This window comes from Sorex araneus, chromosome 6 (genome assembly GCF_027595985.1).
Source record: "Sorex araneus isolate mSorAra2 chromosome 6, mSorAra2.pri, whole genome shotgun sequence".
Taxonomy (NCBI): Eukaryota; Metazoa; Chordata; class Mammalia; order Eulipotyphla; family Soricidae; genus Sorex; species Sorex araneus.
In genome coordinates, this window is record NC_073307.1 from 20288737 (window position 1) to 20314612 (window position 25876).

Here is a 25876-nt window from a genome sequence, read left to right on the forward strand (position 1 = left end):
TTTGAGACATATTGAATGAATAGACTGAATCTTGTTAAAAGAAACCCTATCTGTGTATATTGATAGCATCATATGATTTTTGTCTTTCCTTTTTTTTGATGTGGTGATTTTCATATATTGAACAAACTTTGAATCCGTTGAGTAAATTCTTCTTGATCCTGATGTATAATCTTTTTGATATATGACTAAAATTGGTTTGCTAAGATCTTAAGGATCTTTGCATTGATATTCATCAAGAATATTGATCTCTAGTTCTCACTTCTTGATTTCTCTGTCTGCCTCAGTATTAGGGTAATATTGGCTTTATCACAGCTATTGGGAAGGATTCCTGTTTCTTCGAAATTATGAAAGGTAATAATCTTTGAAGGTTTGATTGGACATAGACATTTTGGGGGGGGGAATTTTTTTTGCCTTTTGGGTCACACCCAGAGATGCACAGGGATTACTCCTGGCTCTGTACTCAGGAATTACCCCTGGCAGTACTCAGGGGACCATATGGGATGCCGTGTGCAAGGCAAACACCCTACCCACTGTGCTATTGCTCCAGCCCCTGGAAGGCAAATTTTTTTAAATTATTGTTTCAATTTTCTCCTCGTAATTTATTTTTTTCAAGTTTTGAACTTCTTTTCGATTCTGTCCTGGGAGGTTTTATAATTATAAAACTTCATTCATTTCTTTTACATTCTCCAACTTGGTAATATAAAGTTATTTGTAGTAAAATTTGGATCTTTGTGTTATTGAGGGGTCTGTCATAATTCCTCCCCCACCTTTTTTTGTGTTTTCGGCCACACCCTGCTGTGCTCAGGGCTTCCTCCTGGCATGTTCAGGAAACTATATGTTGTGTCAGGGATTGAATTCAGGTTGGCCATATCCAAGGCTTGGACCGTTTTGCAGGTATGACACATGTATACATGTTAGGAAATTTTACTCTATCTCTAAAGTCTGCATGATGAAAGATATTACACCATTCTAATACATAATGCTCAGCTTTTCATAAATATTTGGATGCATTTTGTGTTTATAAAAGTATTCACACAATACTTTATTCTTTATAATGCAGCCACTATAACTTGATATATAGCATTGCACTATTTTCAATTTTTAGTAATGTCATGAATTTAATTTGCTGAATAAGTTTTAGTACACTTCATAACTTTTAATCTCTTGACTAATTATATTTGTTTTTATTACATTGTTAATAGCCTCCCTATGTCAAACCCACAAAGCACTGTCATTTTTTTTTTTTTTTTTTTTTTTGCTTTTTGGGTCACACCTGGCGATGCACAGGGGTTACTCCTGGCTCTGCACTCAGGAATTACCCCTGGCGGTGCTCAGGGGACCATATGGGATGCTGGGATTCGAACCCGGGTTGGCCGCGTGCAAGGCAAACGCCCTACCCGCTGTGCTATCACTCCAGCCCCAGCACTGTCATTTTTATTTGAAATGGTGTTCTGTTTTATGATGTGTTTTCAAATTGAGTTTGGAATTTGCAACTCAGTTCAACATAAATCTGTTAAGTTTTAAGATATATCTGAAGTGATATTTAAATAGGCATTTAAAATAATGAACTATGTTTAAAAATTTATGCATGTAATTTTGGACTGTAAAATAATTCCTTGTCTGCCTTTAACTATATGCCATTCTGAATATGCTTATTCTAGAATGTTTTAAACAGAAAAAAATACAATCTGAAATATCCCTTCTTTCTTAATTTGCTAACAATTTTACCATGAATTCATACTGAATTTTATTAAATTATTTTTCTGTATCGTGATAATCATAGTTTTCCTTTATTAATCTGATAATTATTAATCAGTGTATTTATTAATCAGTGTACAGCCATTGATCTGTGTGTGTGAGGCCATGGGTTCAATCAGCAGAACTGATTATTTTTGAGGCTGACTTTATGAATATAATGTGGATCATTTTATATAGTTTAAGTACACATAAATGTATATTCTTCTGTTTTTGAAAGGATTTTTTTGTTTTTGTTTTTGTTTGGTTTTTGGTCCTGTTTTGTATCTGAGCCACACCTGTTACTACTGTCTCCGCACACAGGAATCACTTTTGGAGGCGCTTGGAGGACCATATGGGATGCCAGATATTGAACCAGGTTGGCTGTATGCAAAATAAGTACCCTAACCACTATACTATCTTTTCAGCCCCAAAGACTATATAATATTTAGAGTGTTCTTCATATATTTAATGTGTTCAGATTTTATTATTGTTTATATTTATTTTATTATTTTTTTCTTTTTATTGAAACACCGTGAGAGCAGTTACAGAGTTTTTGGTTTAAGTCTCGGCCATGCAATGGTAAAACACCGACCCTCACCAGTGCACGTTTTCTACCACTGAAAAACCCAGTATGTCCCCCCATCTCATACCATCCCCCTACTTGTGTAGCATATGATTTCCATGTATGCCACACATCCTCTCTCTGCTTTGATTACATTCAACATTTTGACACCAAACCTACCATTATTATTTGGGATTTTACCCCAACACTCAGATCTGCCAAAGAGGCAACATTAGACGTTTTGTTTTCTATTGCTGATTATGAATTGCATATGATGATGTGCGGCAATTATTGTGACTGCGCAATTTTGGAATACTGGGTTTTTAATAATGTAATCTACAGGGATTTTGCCCAAAGCCACTGTGTTGCAAGCTTTGTTTCCCAGTCTCTGGGATCATGGCCGATAAGCAGCTCGATCAGCGGCTCGTTCATGGGTGGCAACTTGGGGTCTCATAGGGGCAGTCGGGGGAGAAGGACCGGCTCTGCCCCCATCCCATGAGGCCCCACGTTCCTCATCACTGAGGACCCCTCCCTGGTTGTCCCTAGGCCTCTGGAAGATGGCAGTGGCAACTGAGCCGCCAGGGAAAAGAGGCCAAGGCACGAAACCCATTCCCACCTGGGGTGGTCGGGCGCTGGAAACCTAATGCGTAGTCTGGACGCATTTCTGCCCAAAGCCACATGGTTGATATTCAGCAATACAATGATTGATCACCCAACCCTCCACCAGTGCAAACTTTCCACCACCAATATCCCCATTGTCCTCTCCTTTTCCATTTCAGTCCTTACCCTGCCTCTACGGCAGACAATTGTTCAGATACTCTCTATAGTTTTGGGCATTATATTTTGCTTGGATATTCCCACCACTATTCAAGCCCAGATATTCTAGGGGCAGATCCTAGATCATCTATTTTCCATTGCTCACTTTGCATATCAGGAAAGGTTGCGCTGTATAAGCGGCCTCGCAGTTTGGAGAAAAAGTTCCGGTCCCTATATACGGAGCCTTGCTTGTAGAAGCTCATGGTTGCTGGGATTCCATCTGGAGAAGGCGGGAAGACTGCGCCTGCTCCTTCTGGGACACCCTGGTGATATTGGCTCGGTTTGGGGCCTGGAGCATTCTCCGGTGTTGTAGTGCCTGTCGGCCAGGATTCTTCACTACTCAGTCCAGATCTTTATTATTATGTGTATATTCTTCTATCAGTCATAAAGAGAATTTAGTCTTTTTATTACAATTTTTCTATTTTTTGTTTTATTTTGTTTTGGGTCATATCTGGTAGTGCTCAGAGGGTATTTATGGCTCTGTATTGAGGGGTCACACCTAGAGGTGCCAGAGATTGAACCCTGGACTCCTAAAATGCAAAGCATGTGTCCCAGCACTTTGAACTTTCTCTTTGACCCCAAAAGTTTTGTTTAGAAAATTTTTTTCCTGCGTTTTGGGGGCCACTACAGTATGGTGTCAGGGGTTGTTCTCAAAGGTGTCCTGGGAATCATATATAATTTGTCTGTTTCTTATTTATGTTTTCTTAGTTTAATTTGACATATTTTATAATTATGTAATTGTAAATATAGTAGGTTTCCCTTCTCCTGGGAGTATATCATACATAGATTATAATTTTTTTTGCTTTTTGGGTCACATCCAGAGATGCACAGGCGTTATTTCTGGCTCAGGCACTCAGGAATTACTCCTGGCGGTGTTCGTTGGATCATATAGGGTGCTGGGAATCGAACCCGGGTCAGCCGCATTCAAGGCAAATGCCATACCCGCTGTACTATTGCTCCAGCCCCCATATATTATAATTTTTTAAGTTATGTCACTTTTACATACACTATTTTCTTTCATGTGTTTTTTTGGGCCACATCTGGTGGTGCTCAGGGATTAGTCAGGGATCACTCCTGACAGGGTTCAGGAGTACATATGTGGCGCTGGGGTTTGAACCTGGTTTAGCCACATTCAAGGCAATTGCCTCACCTACTGTACTACCTCTTCAGCCTTTGTGTGGTCTCTTATATATAATTTTTATTGTTTTTCATCTCTATTTATATTTGGATGTTTTTTGACCACACCTAACAGTATTCATGGCTTACTCTTGGGTCAGGGATAACTCCTTGTGGTGCTTGGGGAACCATCTGTGGTGCCAGGTATAGAACTGGGGTCAGCTGCATGCCTTATTCCCTGTACAGTCTCTTCAAGACAAATATTTAGATATTCTATATTGACTCATCTTCACTCATTTCTAAATTCATTTATGTCTACTATGCTACTAAGCCATCTAAGTAGTTTATAATATCAGATATTATACTTCAGTTCTAGAATTAGTTTTCATTTTAAGTTGTAATTAGTGTTAGAACTTCCAATTATCTGGTGATATAATTTTTCATTATCTTTCTTTTCATCTAGATTCTTTTTTCCTTATTTTTAACATATTGACAAATGTCATATATATTAACAAACACCATTATCAATTTATTCCAGTTACCTCTTCCATCTGTGGGTCTTTTGTATTGTCTCTTTTTTTCCTCTTTTGGTTTTTAGATCACACACAAAAGTACTCAGGGATTTCTCTGGCTCTGAACTCAAGAGTTACTCCTGGTAGGCTCTGGGGAACATATGTGGTGCTGGGGACCAAACCTAGGTCAGCCAAATGCAAGGCAAATACCTTTTCAGGACTCTGTATTATCTATTTTTCTTCTAGGTTTTATTCCAGGTGTGGGTATGCATGTGCACAAGTGCATAGTTATTTTATACTGAGTACTGAGTAATAAAAATGTCCAACATCATTTGATGATATTGCTTTACTCAAGAAACTTGACTGGAGCAATAGTACAGCAAGTGGCACTTATATTACATGCAGTCAATTCAGGCTTGGGCCCTAGAACCACATATGAAGATACCCTGAGCCCTGCCAAGAGTGATACCTGAGTGCAGACCCAGAGAACCACAGCCAAATGTAGTCCAAAAATTAACAGAAAGACACTACATTATAATAGCCAATTACAAGAGGCCAAAGGGGTGGTACATCAGGTAGGATGCTTGCCTTGCATGTGGCTGACCCACGTTTGATCCCCAGAACCCCAAATGGTCCTCCCTCCCATCCTTCAGGAGTAATCCCTGAGCACAAAGCCAGGAGTAAGCCCTGAGCATTGCCAGGTATTGCCCCAAAACCAATAAAATTTTTTGTCGTCCCCCCGCGCACCCCCCCAATAAAATTTTTTAAAATCTAATAATAGATGGAGAAGTTGACTACCCTAATGTGAGCCTTAATTTGCACATTATGTACTTATTTGTGCTTTTTTTTGTTTAAAGAATAAGTCTTTGTTGTTCTAATTAGCACCACATTTTCTTTCTGGTAGGACTTTGGGTCATACCTGGTGAATCTTGGGGACTACACTTTCTGTGTTTGGGGGTCACTCCCATGGTGCTGGGTGAACAGTGCTATGATGTAGAAAAAACTAGGGGCACCAAGGCTACTAAGTTCTCCGTACTATATCTCCAGCTTAGTGCCACTTTTTCAATTCATTTTGTACACTGAATTAAGGAAAAAATATAGATTTCAAGAATATCTTTTAAATGGAACTTTGTGGTTTAAAGATTGTCCATGTCTGCAAAAGTACAAAGTGAAAAATATGGTATCACTTGATAATCAAACTTGTACAGAAAAACTGAGACTCTTTGACTCTTACAGTTTGTTTTCATTCTTGGGCCACACTCGGCAGTGCTCAGGTATTCTGACTGCACTCAGGGATCATTCATGGTGGAGCTAGGGGGACCATATATGGTGCCAGTGAACAGATCTAACCCATCTTGGCCATGTGCATAGAAAACAACCTATCTACTGTACTATCAACGCAAGATTCTTTGACTCTTTTGAAAAGTGGGAGGAAAATACAGAAAATCTAAGTAAATATGTGCAATACACTTGAAGTTTTATTTGTAGGGCAAATTAAAGAATAAGGAAGTATACTATGCTCTCCTGATACTTGAAACTTTCAATGGTTTTGGAGCATATTTGGGCCCTGACACTTTTTCTTTTGGATTTTGAGTTGGCAGTCCTGGCTCAGAGCTCAGGAGTCACTCCCAATGGTGCTTGGAAACCACACAATAATGGGAATCAATCCTGGATCTCCCAGTTGCAGTGTTCCTGTACAGCCTTTAAGCTAAATCCCCAGCCCAGAAATTTCTTAAACATTGTAAAAGAATTTACCAAGTTTTGATTTGATCTAATTAGTTCAGTGAAAGGGTTGTCAAATGATGTAGATCTTCTCCTTGTTATGTATAACAAGAATAACTTAAAGTGCTAATATTGGTACATGCAATGCACTGTGTAAATAGTCACAAGATACTCATACATAATGGTTTATATGGTTCTCACAATGAGGGTATCACAATTTTACTATGTTAATATTTTAATGAAAACATATTTAAGTACAATTAGGGAGAAACAAGCCTGGTATATTTGTTATATGTTCTCAGCACAGAGAGTCCTAGGGAACTATAAAGAATTTCAAACACTTTGCAAGGATAATGCTATGTGACTAAGACAAATGCCACCACAGATGGAGCTACAAGATCATATAAAACTTTAAGTATTATAGTAAAAGACATTAAGAAACAAGTTAATTTAAATACAACTTCTAAACCTACTTAAGTAACTTATAGTTATGGAAAGATGATTCAACATAGGAAATAAAATATGAAGAAAATATACACTTAATATTCAGTGTCATTAAAATGCTAAGGGAACTTAACATTTTAGAGAAAAATTTTAGTATGATAAGGGACATGCGTAGATTTGAAATATGTATATATTTAAACAGCAATACAGTCTTTAAAAATAAGCAATGCAGGGGGCTGGAGCGATAGCACAGCGGGTAAGGCGTTTGCCTTGCATGCGGCCGACCCGGGTTCGGTTCCCAGTATCCCATATGGTCCCCCAGCACCGCCAGGAATAATTCCTGAGTGCAGAGCCAGGAGTAACCCCTGTGCACTGCTGGGTGTGAACCAAAAAGCAAAAAAAAAAAAAAAGCAATGCAAAGGGTTGCTTGTTTGTGCTGGGAAATGTTCACTTGACAATTACTTAACTAAATACAAAGCTGTTTCTGCTGTTCGGGGATTCTTTAATTTCATTCTCAGTGTCCTGAGCCAAGAGGTTGGGGAATAATGGCTTCAGGAATTTGAACTCACCAGTTCTAGGGTCTCCAGTCATGCACACCTCATACTGGTAGCTGTGCGACAGGGTCCCAGCGCCACTGACGTCCAGCAGGTGTCCCGGGAAGTGCGCGTCGGGCAGCGGGTAGGGGCCCCCCGCGGAAGGGCCAGGCCGCCTGCACAGGCGCACAGCCACGAAGGCCAGCACGGAGAAGAGGAAGAGCGACGACACGCAGGCCAAGGCCACCACCAGGTAGACAGTGAGGCGGTCGTCCGCAGGCGCGTCGGCAGGCGCGTCGGGCAGCGGCAGGAAGGGCTGCGAGAAGCCATCCACCAGCAGCACGTGCAGCGTGACGCTGGCCGACAGTGGCGGCTCGCCATTGTCCTTGACCAGCACCAGCAGCCTGTGCTTGGGCGCGTCGCGCTCGCTGAGCGGCCGCGCGGTGCGCACCTCGCCATTGTGCGCCCACACGCTGAAGAGCCCGGGCTCCGTGGCCTTGAGCAGCTGGAACGACAGCCAGGCGTTCTGGCCCGAGTCGCCGTCCACCGCCACCACCTTGGTCACCAGGTAGCCCGCCTCTGCCGCCCTGGGCACCAGCTCGCTGCAGGGCGCCGACGCGTTCTGCAGCGGGTACAGCACGAAGGGCGCGTTGTCGTTGCGGTCCAGCACCAGCACGCGCACGCGCGCCTGGCTGCCGAGCGCGGGCGAGCCGCGGTCCCACGCGCCCACGCCGAACTCGAAGGCGCGCACGGCCTCGAAGTCCAGCGAGCGCAGCGCGAACAGCTGCCCGTTGTCGGCGTTGATGGACACCAGCGAGGCGAGCGGCAGCTGCGGGTCTTGGGGCGGCAGCAGCGAGTAGGTGACCTGGGCGTTGCTGCCCTCGTCGGGGTCGGTGGCGCTCACGCTGCCAATGTGCAGGGCGGGGCTGTTGTTCTCACCCACCAGCAGGGTGTAGGAGGGCTGGCTGAAGGCGGGGGCGTTGTCGTTCACGTCTGACACCAGCACTGTGATGGTGTGCTGTGTTTGCAGCCTGGGGCTGCCCATATCTGTCACTGTGATGGTAATGTTGTACTCAGCCTGGCTCTCTCGGTCTAGCGGGCTTTCTGTTTCCAAGGTGTAGAAGTTCTTGAAAGTTGGTTTTAAAACAAATGGTAGATTATCCGGAATAGAGCAAATCATCTTTCCATTGTCTCCAGAGTCTCTGTCTCGAACCCGGAAGATGGAGACTACAGTCTCTGGAGCATTTTCTGGAATGGAGTTTGTGAGTGATGATATGGTCAGTTCAGGGGCATTGTCATTGACATCCACCACCTCTATGACTACAGTTCCTTTTCCAGAAAGACCTCCACCATCAGTAGCTTCAATTTCCATCTGGTAAGATTTATTTTGTTCAAAATCCAATTTCTTTTTCTGCCGGATTTCTCCTGAAATTTCATTTATTGAAAAGGTTTGTTTGATTTCTTCTGAGGCTTGGAAGAAGCCATAGGTAACACTCCCAAAGTTTCCATCATCTATATCCCGAGCGAAAACTGTAAGAATTAAGGAGTCCACGGGACTGTTCTCAAGGATCTGAACTTCATATGGGTTATGCACAAACTCAGGAGCATTGTCGTTGACATCCAAGATCAGGATTCGCACAGAGACAGTGCCTGTTCTTGGCGGTAAGCCACCATCCAGCGCAGTGAGAATTAAGTTGAACTCTGGTTGCTCCTCTCGATCCAATGCTTTGTCCTGCACCAAGTCTGGGTACTTTTTCCCCTCACTATGATTTCTAGTGACAACATGAAAATGAGAGTTGGGGCTAATGGTATATTTTTGAAGACCATTGCTGCCCACATCCAAATCTTGAGCTAATTTAAGAGGAAACAAAGAGCCTGGCTGGCTGTTTTCCGGTATTTTCAGGAGCATTTCCCTCATTGGGAATACAGGAGAATGGTCATTTATATCCTGAACTGATAATTCTCCTTCAAAAAACTGCACTGGGGTTTCCAGGAATACTTGAAAATGCAGCACACATGGTTCAGTGGCACCACATAGCTCCTCCCGGTCTAGTTTCTCCCTTAAAAGCAAATCTCCGGTCTGACGATCCAGCTGCAAATGCAGCTTGTCATCGTCAGACACTACCCGGGCTGAACGAGCTGCCAGTTCTCCGATTCCCAGGCCCAGGTCCTCAGTCAGATGGGCTACCACAGAGCCGCTCTGTGTTTCCTCCAGCACAGAATAACGAATAGGCTCTGTGAGAGTCTGAGACAAGAACAACATCAAAATAAAGACTGCCACTTGCCTGTTTGGTTGCATTCTCTCTAGCATCTCCATGTTACGTGCTTACATCCAGTTTCTTCAGGAACCACAACAAAGCTCAGATACTCATTTTGATTTCTTGCTTGGGGAGATCCTTACGATGTTGCTTCCAGTCTTAAATTTGTCCCGTTTATAGCCGCCCAAACTCCTTGGCAACTCAATAAGGTTGGCAAAAATCTTCCGTGTTTTTAATTCCGTAATGCAACAAAGGAATGTGGGAGCTTTTTAGGGGTTTTGGTTCACTGTCTTAGCCTGCAGCGCCACCCTGCGTCCTGATTGAGAAACTAATATTGTCAAGTTGAAATCAAGTTGAACTATTTTGAAGTGTCTGAATTTTGAAGTGTCCGTTAGAAAAAATTGATAGATGATTTTACAAAACTTGTTTTTCCCATTAATTTGAATAGTTTATAAGATCATTACATTATGGTTCAATATCTAGAATAACTTTGAGAGTAAGACAATATCCTCATTTGTGCAATGTTAAAGAACTTCATTTCTCCTTTGCAAAATCCCTAAGGGAAATATAATCTTAAGATTTAAATTAGTACTAATCATAGCTGTTTAGTTTAAAATATTTGAAGTAAATATAATCTTAAGGAAATATAATCTTAAGATTTAAATTAGTACTAGTCATAGCTGTTTAGTTTAAAATAATTGAAGGATTTATGATGATATAATAAAAAAATTTAAAGACATTCTTACTATATTGTCTCAGAGAGACAAAGAATAAAACTAATAATAATTATATGCTATAATATCCACTATGTTATATAGTAATACAGATAGTAATGCAGATAGATAAGTTTTAAATTCTATTATAATTCTTTTACAGTGTAAATCAACTTTAAATTTTGGAGGAAGTCAAATATATTAGAATCAGGTTCTTAGACATTCAGAGGAAACTGGAAAGAGAGGCTCCAGGGTAATAAGACTTGATTATCCTATTTGACTTGCCAGGATTACATCAAGAAAAAAGTGAAGTGAGTAAAGTCGAAACAATTTTAAAGATGAAAATTGATTATCTTGATAGATATTTGTATTTATACTGCTTGTTTCTTAGAATCTTTATCTTTCTATCCCAGATGTCATATTCCTCAACCAAATAATTTTGGGGAAAGTAAAAGACCCTAAAATACTTAAATCCAAGTAGAGAGTACCTTTAGCTTTATCAACTCATGTGTGATTAAGAGGAAAGACACGTTTATAAAAAGGGGACCAGCAAATATATTAACTATGATATTTATCATTGTATAATATTATTATCATCTTACACTATAATACTGATAGTGTGAGTTAACTGAGACATAGTTAAAGGAGTTTAATTAGTGTACTGAGTAGTGTATCCCTTATCTTCACACATATGTAATGTTCTGTCCTTAGATCTCATATAATTTAATTAATTATTTTTTCATTGAATAAATTATTTTAAAAGTATGTCAATCATCCAAGAGTACTAAGAGATAAGAATTCTTAAGGACATTATTTTAAGAAGCATTATTATAGCAGTTATTCTATAAATATCAATTCAATTAGCATTTCACTCTTAATTATTATGCTTCTACCTATGTAAGATTATTATCAGATTATACATCTAGTATACATGCAGTTAAACTGAATATAGAATTCTCAGAGTGCTAAGTTACCGGTCAATTTAATTTAGTTTTACTCTATTTCTTTTGTTCCCATAAGAAATAGTAGAAATGGCAATCCAAATAACAGCCTTATGAAACCAGAAAGATAGTACAGTGGCTAAAGCTTGCATGCAGCTGACCAGTTCAATCCCTCCCACCATATAGAGTCCCCAAAGATCAGCAAAGAGGAGTAAGTCCTGAGCATAGCTGGGTATGCATAATACCCCAAAAAACCAAAGGAACTTTAAAATAATAATACACCTTAGATTTTTCTTTATGCATTTAGAGCAAATAAGAGGAGATATGTGTCAACATTAAATGAAATAAAAATTAAACACCAAAAGAAAATCCAAAATAAATCCAAAAGAAAAGAAAGAATATAGATTCAGATATAAAATAATAGCCTCCCTATCAAATTGTTCTCACTTCAATATCCAATTTATAGTTAGATTTAATTAAAATATATCTCAGAACAAAATTCAAGCTATATTTTCTTTACTTCTTCCTATATGACATAGAAATAGTGTTGTAAGTTCTTTTAATTTGCTTTTGCGAATCCAAAATAAGTGAAATGTTGATTTTAGTAAAATACAAAGTACCATTTGGGAGAGATATTATTATTTACATTAATTAATATTATTCCCCTTAAACCCTTAAAAGATGATAACTGTTGTCAGTTACATTTTAAAGATAAAAACTGAGACACAGAGAGTTTACATAAGCTTCCAATGGTCATACACTGTGTAGAATTGCAGAGCTCAGTATATTCATGGCTTAGCATCCATTCTTTCACCTTTATAGGTAGATATAAGGAGGTGAAAAATGTTTTAGATAATTTATATCCATAATTTAGTGTGGCTTAGGTACATAGATCTCATGGATAAAATACATTTGTATCCAGGGACTGAAGAAATAGTGTATTGGGTAGGTTGCTTGCCTTCCACATGTCTGACCCAAGTTCAGTCCTTGGAATCCCATATGGTCATCCGAACACTGCCAAGAGTAATTCCTGTGTTCAGAGCCAGGAGTGACCCCCCGATCATCACCAGATGTGATTAAAAAACTAAATATACATACATATATATTTGTATTCAAGATTTCAATTAATATAGGAATCTTGAAAATGGCTTTACTTCCTCTATAGATTGGTACCAGAGGGACTGGAGAGACAGTACAGTGATTAAGGTGCTTGCCTTGTACACATCAGACCCTATTTAAATCCTAGCACCACATATGTTCCCCCAATGTATGTCAGGAGTGGCCTCTAACACAGAGCTAAGAATGACCCCTGAGCATTTAAGCATCACTGGATATGGTACAACCTCTAACTCATAGCCATCACTAAAAAGATAAAAGTTGAAGGCAAAATGAATGGCTTATGTTGATCATTAATGAGGTAAAAATCTGTGAATGATATTTAACAACTTGCTATAGTTTTAAATATTTGGAAAATAAATCTATGTGTAAATATTTTATGTTATTAAGGTATAAAATTAAAATTAGTGCTGTCAAAAGCCCAACAACAAAAGATTAGATAAATAAACGTGATATATAAACACAATAGAATACTACTCAGATTAAGAAAAAGATGAGGGTGGCCAAAGCTATAGTACAGCGGGTAGGGCATTTGCCTTGCATGTGACTGACCCCATTCAATCCCTACACCCCATATGGTCCCTCAAGCCTTCCAGGAATGACATTTGCGTGCAGAGCCAGGGTAAGTCCTAAGAAATGCCTGGTGTGGCACAAAAAACAAAAGAAGAAAGAAAAGGGAAAAAGAAAAGAAAGAGAGGAAGGAAGGAAGGAAGGAAGGAAGGAAGGAAGGAAGGAAGGAAGGAAGGAAGGAAGGAAGGAAGAAGGAAGGAAGGAAGGAAGGAAGGAAGGAAGGAAGGAAGGAAGGAAGGAAGGAAGGAAGGAAGGAAGGAAGAAAAGAAAGAGGGAATAAAGGGGAAAATAAGGGCTGGAAAGATATCTCAAAGAGATAGTTTTGTAGACTAAAGGCCAAGACGCCTGTCACAGCTGCGTGTAGCTTCTGAGCAACTTCCCCCCTCTGTTTCCCCCCAAAAAGTATGAAGCTTTGGATTTTGCTATAACCTGGATGGAACTGGAAGAGCAAAGTGAGTCAGAGGAAGGACAAGTATTGTCTGATCATAAAATGAATATAAAGAAAGGAAGGAAGTGACTAAGCCAATGGAAACAAAGCCTGAGATTCTGCCAATTGGAGTGAGTCAGCTGATGGCAGGAGAGGGTAGCAAGCAGGAACCTCAGGCAGAATATTGACACTCTGGTGGTGAGTGTCGTCTTATACATCTAAAACAATATTATCAGTACTACTGGAAATCATGGGCCCATAGTAATAAAAAGCATATTTTAAAAATCAAGCAATAACCTAAAAGGATAATCTAAATTATTATAACATGGATTATTCTCCCACAACTGCCAAATTTACAAGAAGGAAATCTATTATATCTACATGGAACCATATTTAAAGGTGTAAAATGTAGTATCCTGAAACAACGTCCCACTCCAGTTAGGAAAAATGATTATTCATTCTGAAAAATTCATATAACAATTTACATCTTTAGTTTCTGGACATGAATGCAAAATACCCTTTGCTTTGAATATGAAAAAAGATGAACTATTTAGAGGGCTAAATGAACTGAAACTAGCAGTTTTAATTCCTCTCTGGTAAAATATAGGCAAAAAATGTAAATATCATGGAAGAAAAGATAAAAATAAGTTGTTTTATTTAGTAGGGGTTTTCCACAGTGGTACTGGAGGCACCAGGGCTACATCCTTGGTGCTCAGGAGGCCACGTGGTGCCTGGAACCAAACCAGTGCTCAGTGCATGCTAAGCCTGTGCTCCACTCCTTTGAGTGCTCTTCTGGTCTAATACAAATAATTTTACAGAAATTTAAATACACATAATCCTAAAGCTCAAAATGCTAAATACATACTTTGAAGTGTTGAGTGGTCTCACTGTCATAGATTTTTTTTCTTTTTGGGTCACACCCAGTTATGCACAGGGGTTACTCCTGGCTCCGCACTCAGGAATTACTCCTGGTGGTGCTTGGGGGACCATATGGGATGCTGGGATTCGAACCCAGGTTGGCCGTGTGCAAGGCAAACGCCCTACCCGCTGTGCTATCGCTCCAGCCCCTCACTGTCGTAGTTTTTAAAAATAAGAAAATGTTTTTTAAGCTCATTATCTTGTGGGCTATTTTGTTTTTGAAGGGACATTAAACATAAACAGCTAAAATCAAAGCAGAATTGGTAAAATAGGCATTTGATTTTAACTCATTTTAATTTCATTAAGTCATACTTTTCATAGCATTCTATAATGTCAGACTAACCATGTCAATATTAAGTAGTATGCAAATTTTATTAGAAATTTGTATAAAAGGAACTATCTTTTGGAATGTCCTACTAGACAGAAATATTTAGATATACTAGCTGGCTGTTTATATGAAATAACTATAAGTTTAATTTGGGGGGTCATACTCAGGAGTGCTTGGGGGATATTCCTGATTCTGCATTAGGAACTAAGTGCTTGGGGGACCAGGAAGTGTACTAGGGATTGAACCTGGGCTGAGTGCAAAGCAAATGCCCTACCTGCTGTACTGTGACACCGACCTCTGAATGAAGTAACTGGAAAGCAAATAATAATTCTCACCTATTAAAGTAAACTAAAATTTAATATAATTTATTTTAAATATGCCCATAAATAATTTTTTAAAGTTATTTAAAAGTAAGATTAGAAAAGACCACAGCATTTAATTCTAGGAAATTTTATACCTAAGTATGAGAAAATGCCTATGGTCAGAAAAATTATAGTTTTTCTAACTTCTCCAGTTGATGGATATTTTTGTCACTAAAAAACAAGCTTGTCTGAGCCAGAGAGTGATAAAACAGTTATAGCACTTGCCCTCCACGTGGCCAACCTTTGTTTGATCCTTGGCATAACAGATGGTCCCCTGAGAATTGTCAGGAGTGAACCCTGAGTGCAGAGCCGGGACTAAGCCCTGAGCACTTTAGGGTGTGGCCCATCAGACCCCCCCCCCTTCAAAGTTAGTTTGTTTCACTGGGTTGTGTTGTTGTTTTACTTCCAGATTTTATTCTTACTTGTAGCTCATTTAGATTTGATGGTGATTCTGCCTCATCACTAGAACTTCCTGTCCTTATAGGCAATCTTTTATTTACTCTGTCAGAGAGAGAATTGCCGGGCTAGAGTGATAGCACAGCGGGTAGGGCATTTGCCTTGCACGAGGCCGACCCAGGTTTAATTCCCAGCATCTCATATGGTCCCCTGAGAACCGCTAGGGGTAATTCCTGAGTGCAGAGCCAGGAGTGACCACTGTGCATCGCCGGGTGTGCCCCAAAAGAAAAAACCACCCAAAACAGAGAGAGAATTGCTTAAATAGACAGTGTTAATCCTAGACGAATTATATATAAATTCACCTAGAAATCAATGCAAAGGAGGAAGGGATAGAAGTAAATATTTCACTCATATATCACTATGTAAGGGTCAAGGAGTTAATGGTGAGACACTACTTTTACCACAAAGCATTTAGGGGTTAAATAAACATACTTTGTTGAAATTAAAAAACACTCTGATTTATAATACATCTCAGCGTTTTTCAGTAAAATAGTCTTCTATTCACTACGCACATTACAAAGAGGGTTGGAGACAAATAAAAAGGCATTTTTTGGGTTATCACATATTTCTTGGTCATCAGAATACCCTTGAGGAAAAATCTAAGATAAATTTGCCCTATTCTATACTTTTAGTTTTGACTATATAAAGAATACATAATATCGAAAAATAAGAGAAAAATGTCAAACAAAAATTTAGATTAGTTTAATTTGAGATTATGCCTCTAAACAGTACATCTTAAAGAAAACACATTTACTTATCCATAAACTTAATTGATCTCAGTTACTTTAAAAGTCTTATGAAGAACATTAATTATATTCAGTAAGCGAATTGTATTAATGACTTAAGTTCAGAATTTAGAAATAGAATGTTAAATATGTTCCTTAAAATACACTCATCTGAAATAAGATAAATGAATTTATCTAGAATAGGATCTGTAGAGCCTTATTAATTAATATACATCTAACTAGATTCAAAGCTATTCCTGAAAGCGGGGTTTGCCTCATTAACCCTCTCCTCATCCTGAGCAAGGAAGGTGGGCAGAATAGGCTTGAGGAACTTGAACTCATTGGTGCCAGCGCCCCCCGCCAGACACACCTCATACTGGTAGCTGTGCGACAGGGTCCCAGCGCCACTGACATCCAGCAGGTGTCCCGGGAAGTGCGCTTCGGGCAGCGGGTAGGGGCCCCCCGCGGGAGGGCCAGGCCGCCTGCACAGGCGCACAGCCACGAAGGCCAGTACGGAGAAGAGGAAGAGCGACGACACGCAGGCCAAGGCCACCACCAGGTAGACGGTGAGGCGGTCGTCCGCAGGCGCGTCGGCAGGCGCGTCGGGCAGCGGCAGGAAGGGCTGCGAGAAGCCATCCACCAGCAGCACGTGCAGCGTGACGCTGGCAGACAGCGGCGGCTCGCCATTGTCCTTGACCAGCACCAGCAGCCTGTGCTTGGGCGCGTCGCGCTCGCTGAGCGGCCGCGCAGTGCGCACCTCGCCATTGTGTGCCCACACGCTGAAGAGCCCGGGCTCCGTGGCCTTGAGCAGCTGGAACGACAGCCAGGCGTTCTGGCCCGAGTCGCCGTCCACCGCCACCACCTTGGTCACCAGGTAGCCCGCCTCTGCCGCCCTGGGCACCAGCTCGCTGCAGGGCGCCGACGCGTTCTGCAGCGGGTACAGCACGAAGGGCGCGTTGTCGTTGCGGTCCAGCACCAGCACGCGCACGCGCGCCTGGCTGCCGAGCGCGGGCGAGCCGCGGTCCCACGCGCCCACGCCGAACTCGAAGGCGCGCACGGCCTCGAAGTCCAGCGAGCGCAGCGCGAACAGCTGCCCGTTGTCGGCGTTGATGGACACCAGCGAGGCGAGCGGCAGCTGTGGGTCTTGGGGCGGCAGCAGCGAGTAGGTGACCTGGGCATTGCTGCCCTCGTCGGGGTCGGTGGCGCTCACGCTGCCAATGTGCAGGGCGGGGCTGTTGTTCTCGCCCACCAGCAGGGTGTAGGAGGGCTGGCTGAAGGCGGGGGCGTTGTCGTTCACGTCTGACACCAGCACTGTGATGGTGTGCTGGGTTTGCAGCCTGGGGCTGCCCATGTCTGTCACTGTGATGGTGATGTTGTACTCCGCCTGGCTCTCCCGATCCAGTGCTCCTTCTGACATTAAGGTATAAAAGTTTTCTACAGAGGGCTTCAGGAAGAAGGGGAGACCGTTCTCTATGGAACATTTTATTCTTCCATTCTCTCCAGAGTCTAGATCAGAAACACTGAAAATGGCCACGATGGTCTCTGGTGAGTTCTCTGGGATTGGGCTGGTTATTGATGACAAAGTCAGTTCTGGCGGATTATCGTTTACATCAATTACCTGAACTATCACTGTTGATTTTCCCGAGAGCCCTCCACCATCCTTGGCTTCAATGTCGACTTCATAAGTATTAATTGCCTCAAAATTCAAATATTTGACAAGTTGGATATCACCAGTAATTGGATTAAGTCGAAAAGTGTTGCGAATTTCTTCCGCAGCATGAGAAAATGCATATGATATTGTTCCAAAATGTTCTGTGTCTGAATCAGAAGCTGAGACAGTGAGAATAACAGTGTTAATGGGGCTGTTCTCCAGTACTTGAACTTCATAAAGTGACTGTGTAAATTCTGGCGCATTGTCATTTATGTCTGAGATCAGTATGTGGATCTGGGCTGTGCCAGAGCGTTGTGGAGAGCCGCCATCCAGCGCTGTTAGCGTTAAATCCAGCGCTGGCTGCTCTTCTCTGTCCAGCGCTTTGTCCAGCACTAGTTCTGGGTATTTCCTTCCATCCCTACGGCTACGTGTGATTACATGGAAATGTTCATTAGGAGAGATTGTGTAATTTTGGACACCGTTTCTTCCCACATCCAAATCCTCAGCATTTCCCAAAGGAATTACTGTTCCTGCTGGGGTGTTTTCTAGGATTTTCAGCTGCATTTCATTTTCAAAGAATACTGGAGAATGGTCATTTATATCCATGACCTGGAGCTCACTCGTAATAAATTGCAAAGGGTTTTGCAGTAATATCTGAAAATGCAGTGTACATGGCTCTGTGAGGCCACATAGCTCTTCCCGATCCAATTTCTCATGCAGGAACAAATCACCGGTTTTGTGGTTGAGCTGAAGATACTGTCTGCTTCCTTTGCATACAACTTGGGCACCCCTCCCTGTCAGTTCTCCTACATTCATTCGGAGATCCTCTGCTAGATTGGCCAGTAAATAACCCCTTTCTTTTTCCTCAGTCACAGAGTAGTGTCTGGATTCTGATCCAGCCAGAGACCCACCCAGAAAAACAAAGAAAAACAGGACTTGCCTTTGTCTAAGAAAGCGCTCTCCTCCAGCCTCCATTGCACTTCAGGCGAGTAATATAGTCAGGCTCAGCCTCTGACAGCGCTAAGAAACTGTCGTATGTCTCCAGAGCTTTGAAGATGGTCTAGTGAGTAATCCTTTTGAGAGTTTGCTTCCTTTAAAAATCTGCTTTGGTTCATTCACAGCCCAGAGTTTACCGCACTGAATCTGAGGGACGTAAACGCATTGCCTGTGGTTGAATTCGCCTTAGTCAACAGCGCCACCATGCGTTCACTGCAGTACCAAATTCTTAGAGAAGGTATTTAGTATTTAAGGGTTTTTTTTGGCTGATAATGTTTAATTATCAAACCCTGTTGGTGCTACTTAGAGTAATTTCTTGAGATACATAAATTAAATAAACACAATCTTTGGAATCAAACACACTCTAGGCAAAAGAAGTGCCTTTCTTTTAATTTGTGGTAAGTGGATTGCTGTTAAGGGCTACTCGTTTCAGTCCTCCCACTAGCTCTGATTGCTATATATACAGTTCATGAGATTTTTCTCCTCTAAATTACATGCTTCAATATCTTACTTGAGGGGCTGGAGAGATAGCACAGCGAGTAAGGCATTTCCCTTGCACGTGACTGACCCGGGTTCCATGCCCAGCATCCCATATGGTCCCCTGAGCACCACCAGGATTAATTCCTGAGTTCAGAGCCAGGAGTAACCCCTGTGCATTTCCATGTGTGACCCAAAAAGCAAAAAATATATATCTTACTTGAATTTTTCATTACTTTCCATATCTTAAAGAATGTTCATATATTTCATTTATAATCAGAAATGCATTATGAGCAGATCAGTGCAAGATGATAACGATTAGAATAGCCATGTCCTGAAGTCAAGTCAGAGGATCACAAGTGATTAATTTTTTCCAAATTTTTCATGCTCACTGAAGGAACACAACTCTTTATTCCCACTTCACAATAAGTTTACAATAATTGGTTTCATATGTGTACCTGTTTCACTAGCAAAACTGTTGTTCAGCAGTGGAAACATACATATTGAGTTTGCAGAAATTAATCATGTAGTTATAACAAGGACAAACTATATAGGCAATAGTTTACCATCTAATTGGGCGAACATATTTTAGATCTATGTTTAGACAGTATGATATGGAGGTGCAGAGGACATATAAAGAGCGCATTAATGTGCTGAAAGTAGACTACAGACCGAATGATAGCAATTCAATACCTCTATTGCAAACCACAGCACCTATAAGGAGAGACAGAAAAAAGGGAATGCCCTGCCACAGAAGTGGAGTGAAGTATGGGGAAATGGGGTGGGAGTGAGGTGGGAGTGGTGGGAGTGGTGGGAAGGATACTGGAATTATTGGTGGTGGAGAATGGGCACTGGTGAAGGATGGGTACTTGATCGTTGTATGACAAACGTAAGCACGAAAGTTGTTTTTTTTTTTTTTTTTTTTTTGCTTTTTGGGTCACACCCAGCAATGCTCAGGGGTTACTCCTGGCTCTGCACTCAGGAATCATTCCTGGCAGTGCTCTGAGAACCATATGGGATGCTGAAAATTGAACCTGGGTTGGCCTCGTGCAAGGCAAACACCCTCCTCGCTGTGCTATTGCTCCAGCTCCAAGCACAAAAGTTTGTAAGTCTGTAACTGTACCCCACGGTGATTCATCAAAAAAATAAATAAAAATTAATAAAGAAAAGAAAGAAAAGAATGCATTGAAAATATGCACTAGAGGACCCTAAATTAAGAATTTAAATTCAGAACCTAAATTGAGAGAATTTACCCAGAGACGTGCCATTTAATCTTGAACATAAACAAAAGAAGTTTTTCAGGCTAACTTGGAATAAAGTTATAAAATGTGAAAACTCTCTAAAATGGAAATTGATATATAAAAGACTTAGAACTGTAAAGCAAAATATTCTATATATTAAAGGAAGAACAATATACCCCAGACTTAGTGTCTCAAGAATAGTAGAGAGAGAAAGCTGGGGAGGGTAAATTGGGCCAAATAATTGGTAGATGGATTTTATTTAAGAATAAAGGGAAATTCTTGCAATGTCTTAGGCAGAGAATGAAATGTCTCCAGAGTAAATTTTTCACATTTGCCAGTAATGTTAGTTAAAAGAACACCTATTAAGTTTACTTCTAATTTTGGTGACCATAAAATAACAATTACACTTCTAGATCTTTGTTGCTTTATTTGATCATAGATGCAAGCTACTGGAATAGTAAACTATTATGAGGAACAGAGATATAATCATTAAATTTTTAATTAAGAACCTACAGTTTTCCAGTCATTTTACTAGCCATGCAACAAATGGGGAGCTATTGGGAAACTTGACTAAGGTACTTAAAATGAAAAATCAGTGAAAACCTAGGAAATGGGAAGAAGGGGAAATAGAAGTCCTACAAAGACAAAATATAAAATGTAAGCCATAATAGGGGTCAGAGAGATAATACAGTGGGTAAGGCCCTTGCTTTGCACACAGCTGACTTCGGTTCAATCTCCAGCACCCCATATGATCCCCTGTGCCTGCTAAGAATGATTCCTGAGTGCACATCCAGAAGAAAGCCCTGAGAACAGCTTAACATGGCCCAAGAACAAAAGAAAGAAAGAAACCAGAACAAGACTAAGATAAGTATTTTTTATAGGCATATTTTTTTCTTTATTTTTCTTTCTCTCTTTCTGTTTCTTTCTTTTGTCATTTTGGGTCATACCAGGTAATACTCAGGGGTTACTCCTGGTTCTGCACTCAGGAATTACTCCTGGCGGTGCTTGGGACCATATAGATTGCCGGAGATTGAACCTGGGTCAGCCACATACAAGGCAAATGCCCTACCCATTGTGCTATGACTTCAGCTTCTATAGTCATATTTCTAATAGGACAAACACATATATTTCCCCCCCAATGTTCTGGGTTTTAATGAAGTGCTCAAAGTTAACAAATAGGCCATTTTTTTAATCATCAAAATTATTTTACAGGAGTATTAAAAACAGATATTTTGTTTTATTTTTATGATGGGGAGACATTTGACCATACCTGATAGAGCTCGATATTTCTGGCTCTGTGCTCAGGAGTGACTACTGATGGTGCTCAGGGGACCAGGCGTGGGAGCAAGGAATAGAACCTCTGAAGCAGAGGTTGTTAATGACATTACTGGGAAAAGAGAGGAAGTATTACTGTGTCTTCAAAAATGAATGAACTCAGGACTAAGCTATGATACTATGGGAAGGGCTCTTGTCTTGCATGTGGCTGACCCAGGTTCGATCCCCAGCATCCAATATAGTCCCATGAGCCTGCCAGGAGCGATCCCTGAGCTTTGAGCCAAGAGTAAGTCCTGAGCAGCACTGGGTGTGCCCCCCAAACCAAAAACAGAACTTGTGTTATTAAACTACGTTTTTTGCAGGTGTGAGGTCACATCTGGCAGTGACCATGGTTTACTCCTGGCTCTGTGGTCAGGGATCCCCTCTGATGGTGTTTAGGAGACAAATAGTGGTGCCAGAGATGGAAACTGGGTCACCCACATAGAAGGCAAAAGCCTTAATCTCTGTACTATCTCTCTGGCACCCTTACTTACAATTTTAATATTACTGATAGTTTTATTGTGCATGAATTAATATGAATGGTTGTGGGACCCAATTTTCCCCACACTTTCTGCCTAGGTGTTTGTAATCACTAATCATAATTTTCAAACACATAAACTCTTTTAGAAAGTATATATTTAGAACAATATCAGAGGGTGCTTTGATGGCCAAAATCTGTTAACAGTTTTAACCAACTTTAGTCACAAAGTTAAAGTAACCCAGGAGAATATACATATACAAATATTCTGAGAAGAAAAAAAGAATAACCTTATAAAGTGAGAGCAAACATGTAGCAAGATATGGTCACAAAAGTACCCAAGAACTTTAGAAGTTGAAATTTGTAAAATTACTCCAAAGGATCACACCCAACTGTCTGGGAGCGGCCTCCCAGTCTCCTGAGCACTGCTTGGGAGCCCCCTCCAAAAAAGGAGTTTTAGCCTAAATTTTTCCAAAAAAACAAATTTACCAACAGACTTTAAATAGAATTAAGCTACCTTAAAACTAAACAATAAGTATACAACAAATTGCATTTTATCTATCCACTAGCAAAACAGAATACCTGTAACAGGCAATAAATTAAATAAGGATGTATTTTTAATAAAAATGAACATGCCTAATGGGCAAAGAAATGTTTCCTCAAATAACTTTTTCCTCAAATGATGTTTCCTCAAATGTTTCCTCAAATAAGGCTCAACAGAGCCCTATTAATAATATACCTAACTGAATTCAAAGCTATGCCTGAAAGCGGGGTTTGCCTCATTAACCCTCTCCTCATCCTGAGCAAGGAAGGTGGGCAGAATGGGCTTGAGAAACTTGAACTCATTGGTGCCAGCGCCCCCCGCCAGACACACCTCATACTGGTAGCTGTGCGACAGGGTCCCAGCGCCACTGACGTCCAGCAGGTGTCCCGGGAAGTGCGCGTCGGGCAGCGGGTAGGGGCCCCCCGCGGAAGGGCCAGGCCGCCTGCACAGGCGCACAGCCACGAAGGCCAGTACGGAGAAGAGGAAGAGCGACGACACGCAGGCCAAGGCCACCACCAGGTAGACGGTGAGGCGGTCGTCCGCAGGCGCGTCGGCAGGCGCGTCGGGCAGCGGCAGGAAGGGCTGCGAGAAGCCATCCACCAGCAGCACGTGCAGCGTGACGCTGGCAGACAGCGGCGGCTCGCCATTGTCCTTGACCAGCACCAGCAGCCTGTGCTTGGGCGCGTCGCGCTCGCTGAGCGGCCGCGCAGTGCGCACCTCGCCATTGTGCGCCCACACGCTGAAGAGCCCGGGCTCCGTGGCCTTGAGCAGCTGGAACGACAGCCAGGCGTTCTGGCCCGAGTCGCCGTCCACCGCCACCACCTTGGTCACCAGGTAGCCCGCCTCTGCCGCCCTGGGCACCAGCTCGCTGCAGGGCGCTGACGCGTTCTGCAGCGGGTACAGCACGAAGGGCGCGTTGTCGTTGCGGTCCAGCACCAGCACGCGCACGCGCGCCTGGCTGCCGAGCGCGGGCGAGCCGCGGTCCCACGCGCCCACGCCGAACTCGAAGGCGCGCACGGCCTCGAAGTCCAGCGAGCGCAGCGCGAACAGCTGCCCGTTGTCGGCGTTGATGGACACCAGCGAGGCGAGCGGCAGCTGCGGGTCTTGGGGCGGCAGCAGCGAGTAGGTGACCTGGGCGTTGCTGCCCTCGTCGGGGTCGGTGGCGCTCACGCTGCCAATGTGCAGGGCGGGGCTGTTGTTCTCGCCCACCAGCAGGGTGTAGGAGGGCTGGCTGAAGGCAGGGGCGTTGTCGTTCACGTCTGACACCAGCACTGTGATGGTGTGCTGTGTTTGCAGCCTGGGGGTGCCCATGTCTGTCACTGTAATGGTGATGTTGTACTCCGCCTGGCTCTCTCGGTCCAGTGCTGTGTTTGTCATTAGCGTGTAAAAATTTTCGATGGATGGTTTAAGAAAGAAAGGAAGATCGTCTTGGATGGAGCATACGGTCCTTCCATTATCTCCAGAGTCAGGATCTGAAACACTGAACACAGCAATTACGGTCTCCTGCAAGTTTTCTGGAATCTCAGTATTAAGTGTTGATATTGTCAGTTCTGGTGGGTTGTCATTTAGGTCCATCACTTGGACAAACACTACACAGCTTCCAGAAAGCCCACCACCATCTTTCGCCTGAATATTTACTGTGTAACTCTGGATGGATTCAAAATCCAGTGTCTGTGTCAAAACGAGCTCTCCTGATTTTGTATTTATTCTAAAAGTTTTGCGAATATCTTCAGAGGCCTGGAAAAATGCATAAGATATTTCTCCATACACTCCAACGTCCAAATCCTTAGCAGAGACAATGGCAACCTGAGATCCAACGGGGCTGTTTTCTGGGATCTGCACCTCATAAAGCAGTTTTGCAAACTCGGGGGCATTATCGTTGATGTCCAAAACTTCAACTCGGACCAGAGCAGTACCAGACTTGGGGGGTGAACCGCCATCAATCGCAGTGAGGATTAATCTGATCTCAGGCTGATGCTCTCGGTCTAATGCTTTGTCCAGCACCAGTTGTGGTAATATTATGCCATCAGGACTTTCTTGTAGTTTAAGATGAAAGTAGGAATTGGGGCTGACTGTATAACTTTTGAGACCGTTGCTTCCTACATCAAAGTCCTGGGCATGTTCTAATAAGAAAGTAGTTCCAGGAGCAATACTTTCTGATATTTCTAAGACTGTTTCTTTGTCTAGAAAAACCGGGGAATGATCATTTATATCCCTAATCTGTATCTCTGCCTGAAAAAATTGCAAAGGGTTTTCCAACAACACCTGGAAAGGTAGCACACAAGGCTCAGTTGGGCCACACAATTCTTCCCGGTCCAGTTTTCCATTTAAATACAAATCCCCAGTCTGTGCATCAAACTGCAAATGCATTTTTTTCCCTTTGGAAACGACCCTGGGGCTACGAGCAGCTAAATCAGCTGCCTCCAACCCCAGATCTTTTAACAAATTGGTCACAAAGGAGCCACTCTCCATCTCCTCATCCACTGGATACTGCCTAGGCTCAGCACCAGCCTGAGCTATAACCAGACAAAGAAAGAGTATTGGGACTTGCCTTTGTTTCCGAGAGCATTCCTTTCCCTCTCCTGCCTCCATTGCCTTGGGCTCTGCAGCAAACCGGTTAGGACCGGCTTTGTCCCCAACTCTGAGTCCCAGAATCTTGCGGAATTCGAGATAAGTGGAGCTGCTTGGGGCCCTGATTTCCTGGGGTGACCGGTATAGAAAGACACCCCTTCCTGCCGGGTTTTTTTTCCTCCAATACTGCATCCGTTTAAAGGAGCCCAGACATCCTTCCTTTCTTCAACTTCTAAGGCTGCAGCGCCACCCTGCGTTCTTAGTGCTTATTTTTTCCTGTCCTTTCAAATGACAATATAAGTGGAATACTTTCAAATAGTGTCCCTCAGTATGCCTAAATCTTACCTG

General features: G+C 42.1%; 3 protein-coding genes across 3 annotated transcripts; all 3 read right to left on the reverse strand.

The window, feature by feature from the left end:
- Nucleotides 1–7354: 7354 nt before the first annotated feature.
- On the reverse strand, nucleotides 7355–9965 carry PCDHB4 (protocadherin beta 4). Its single transcript, XM_004611258.2, has one exon. The coding sequence runs from the start codon at nucleotides 9757–9759 to the stop codon at nucleotides 7372–7374; it is 2388 nt and encodes a 795-aa protein (XP_004611315.2). The 5' UTR covers nucleotides 9760–9965; the 3' UTR covers nucleotides 7355–7371.
- A 6246-nt stretch (nucleotides 9966–16211) lies between these two features.
- On the reverse strand, nucleotides 16212–18882 carry LOC101554046 (protocadherin beta-3). The gene has a single exon (XM_055143274.1). It carries the CDS (start codon nucleotides 18880–18882, stop codon nucleotides 16492–16494), a length of 2391 nt encoding a protein of 796 aa, XP_054999249.1. The 3' UTR covers nucleotides 16212–16491.
- A 4270-nt stretch (nucleotides 18883–23152) lies between these two features.
- Nucleotides 23153–25646, reverse strand: LOC101554316 (protocadherin beta-2). Its single transcript, XM_012933345.2, has one exon. The coding sequence runs from the start codon at nucleotides 25547–25549 to the stop codon at nucleotides 23153–23155; it is 2397 nt and encodes a 798-aa protein (XP_012788799.2). The 5' UTR covers nucleotides 25550–25646.
- Between the last annotated feature and the right edge of the window lie 230 nt (nucleotides 25647–25876).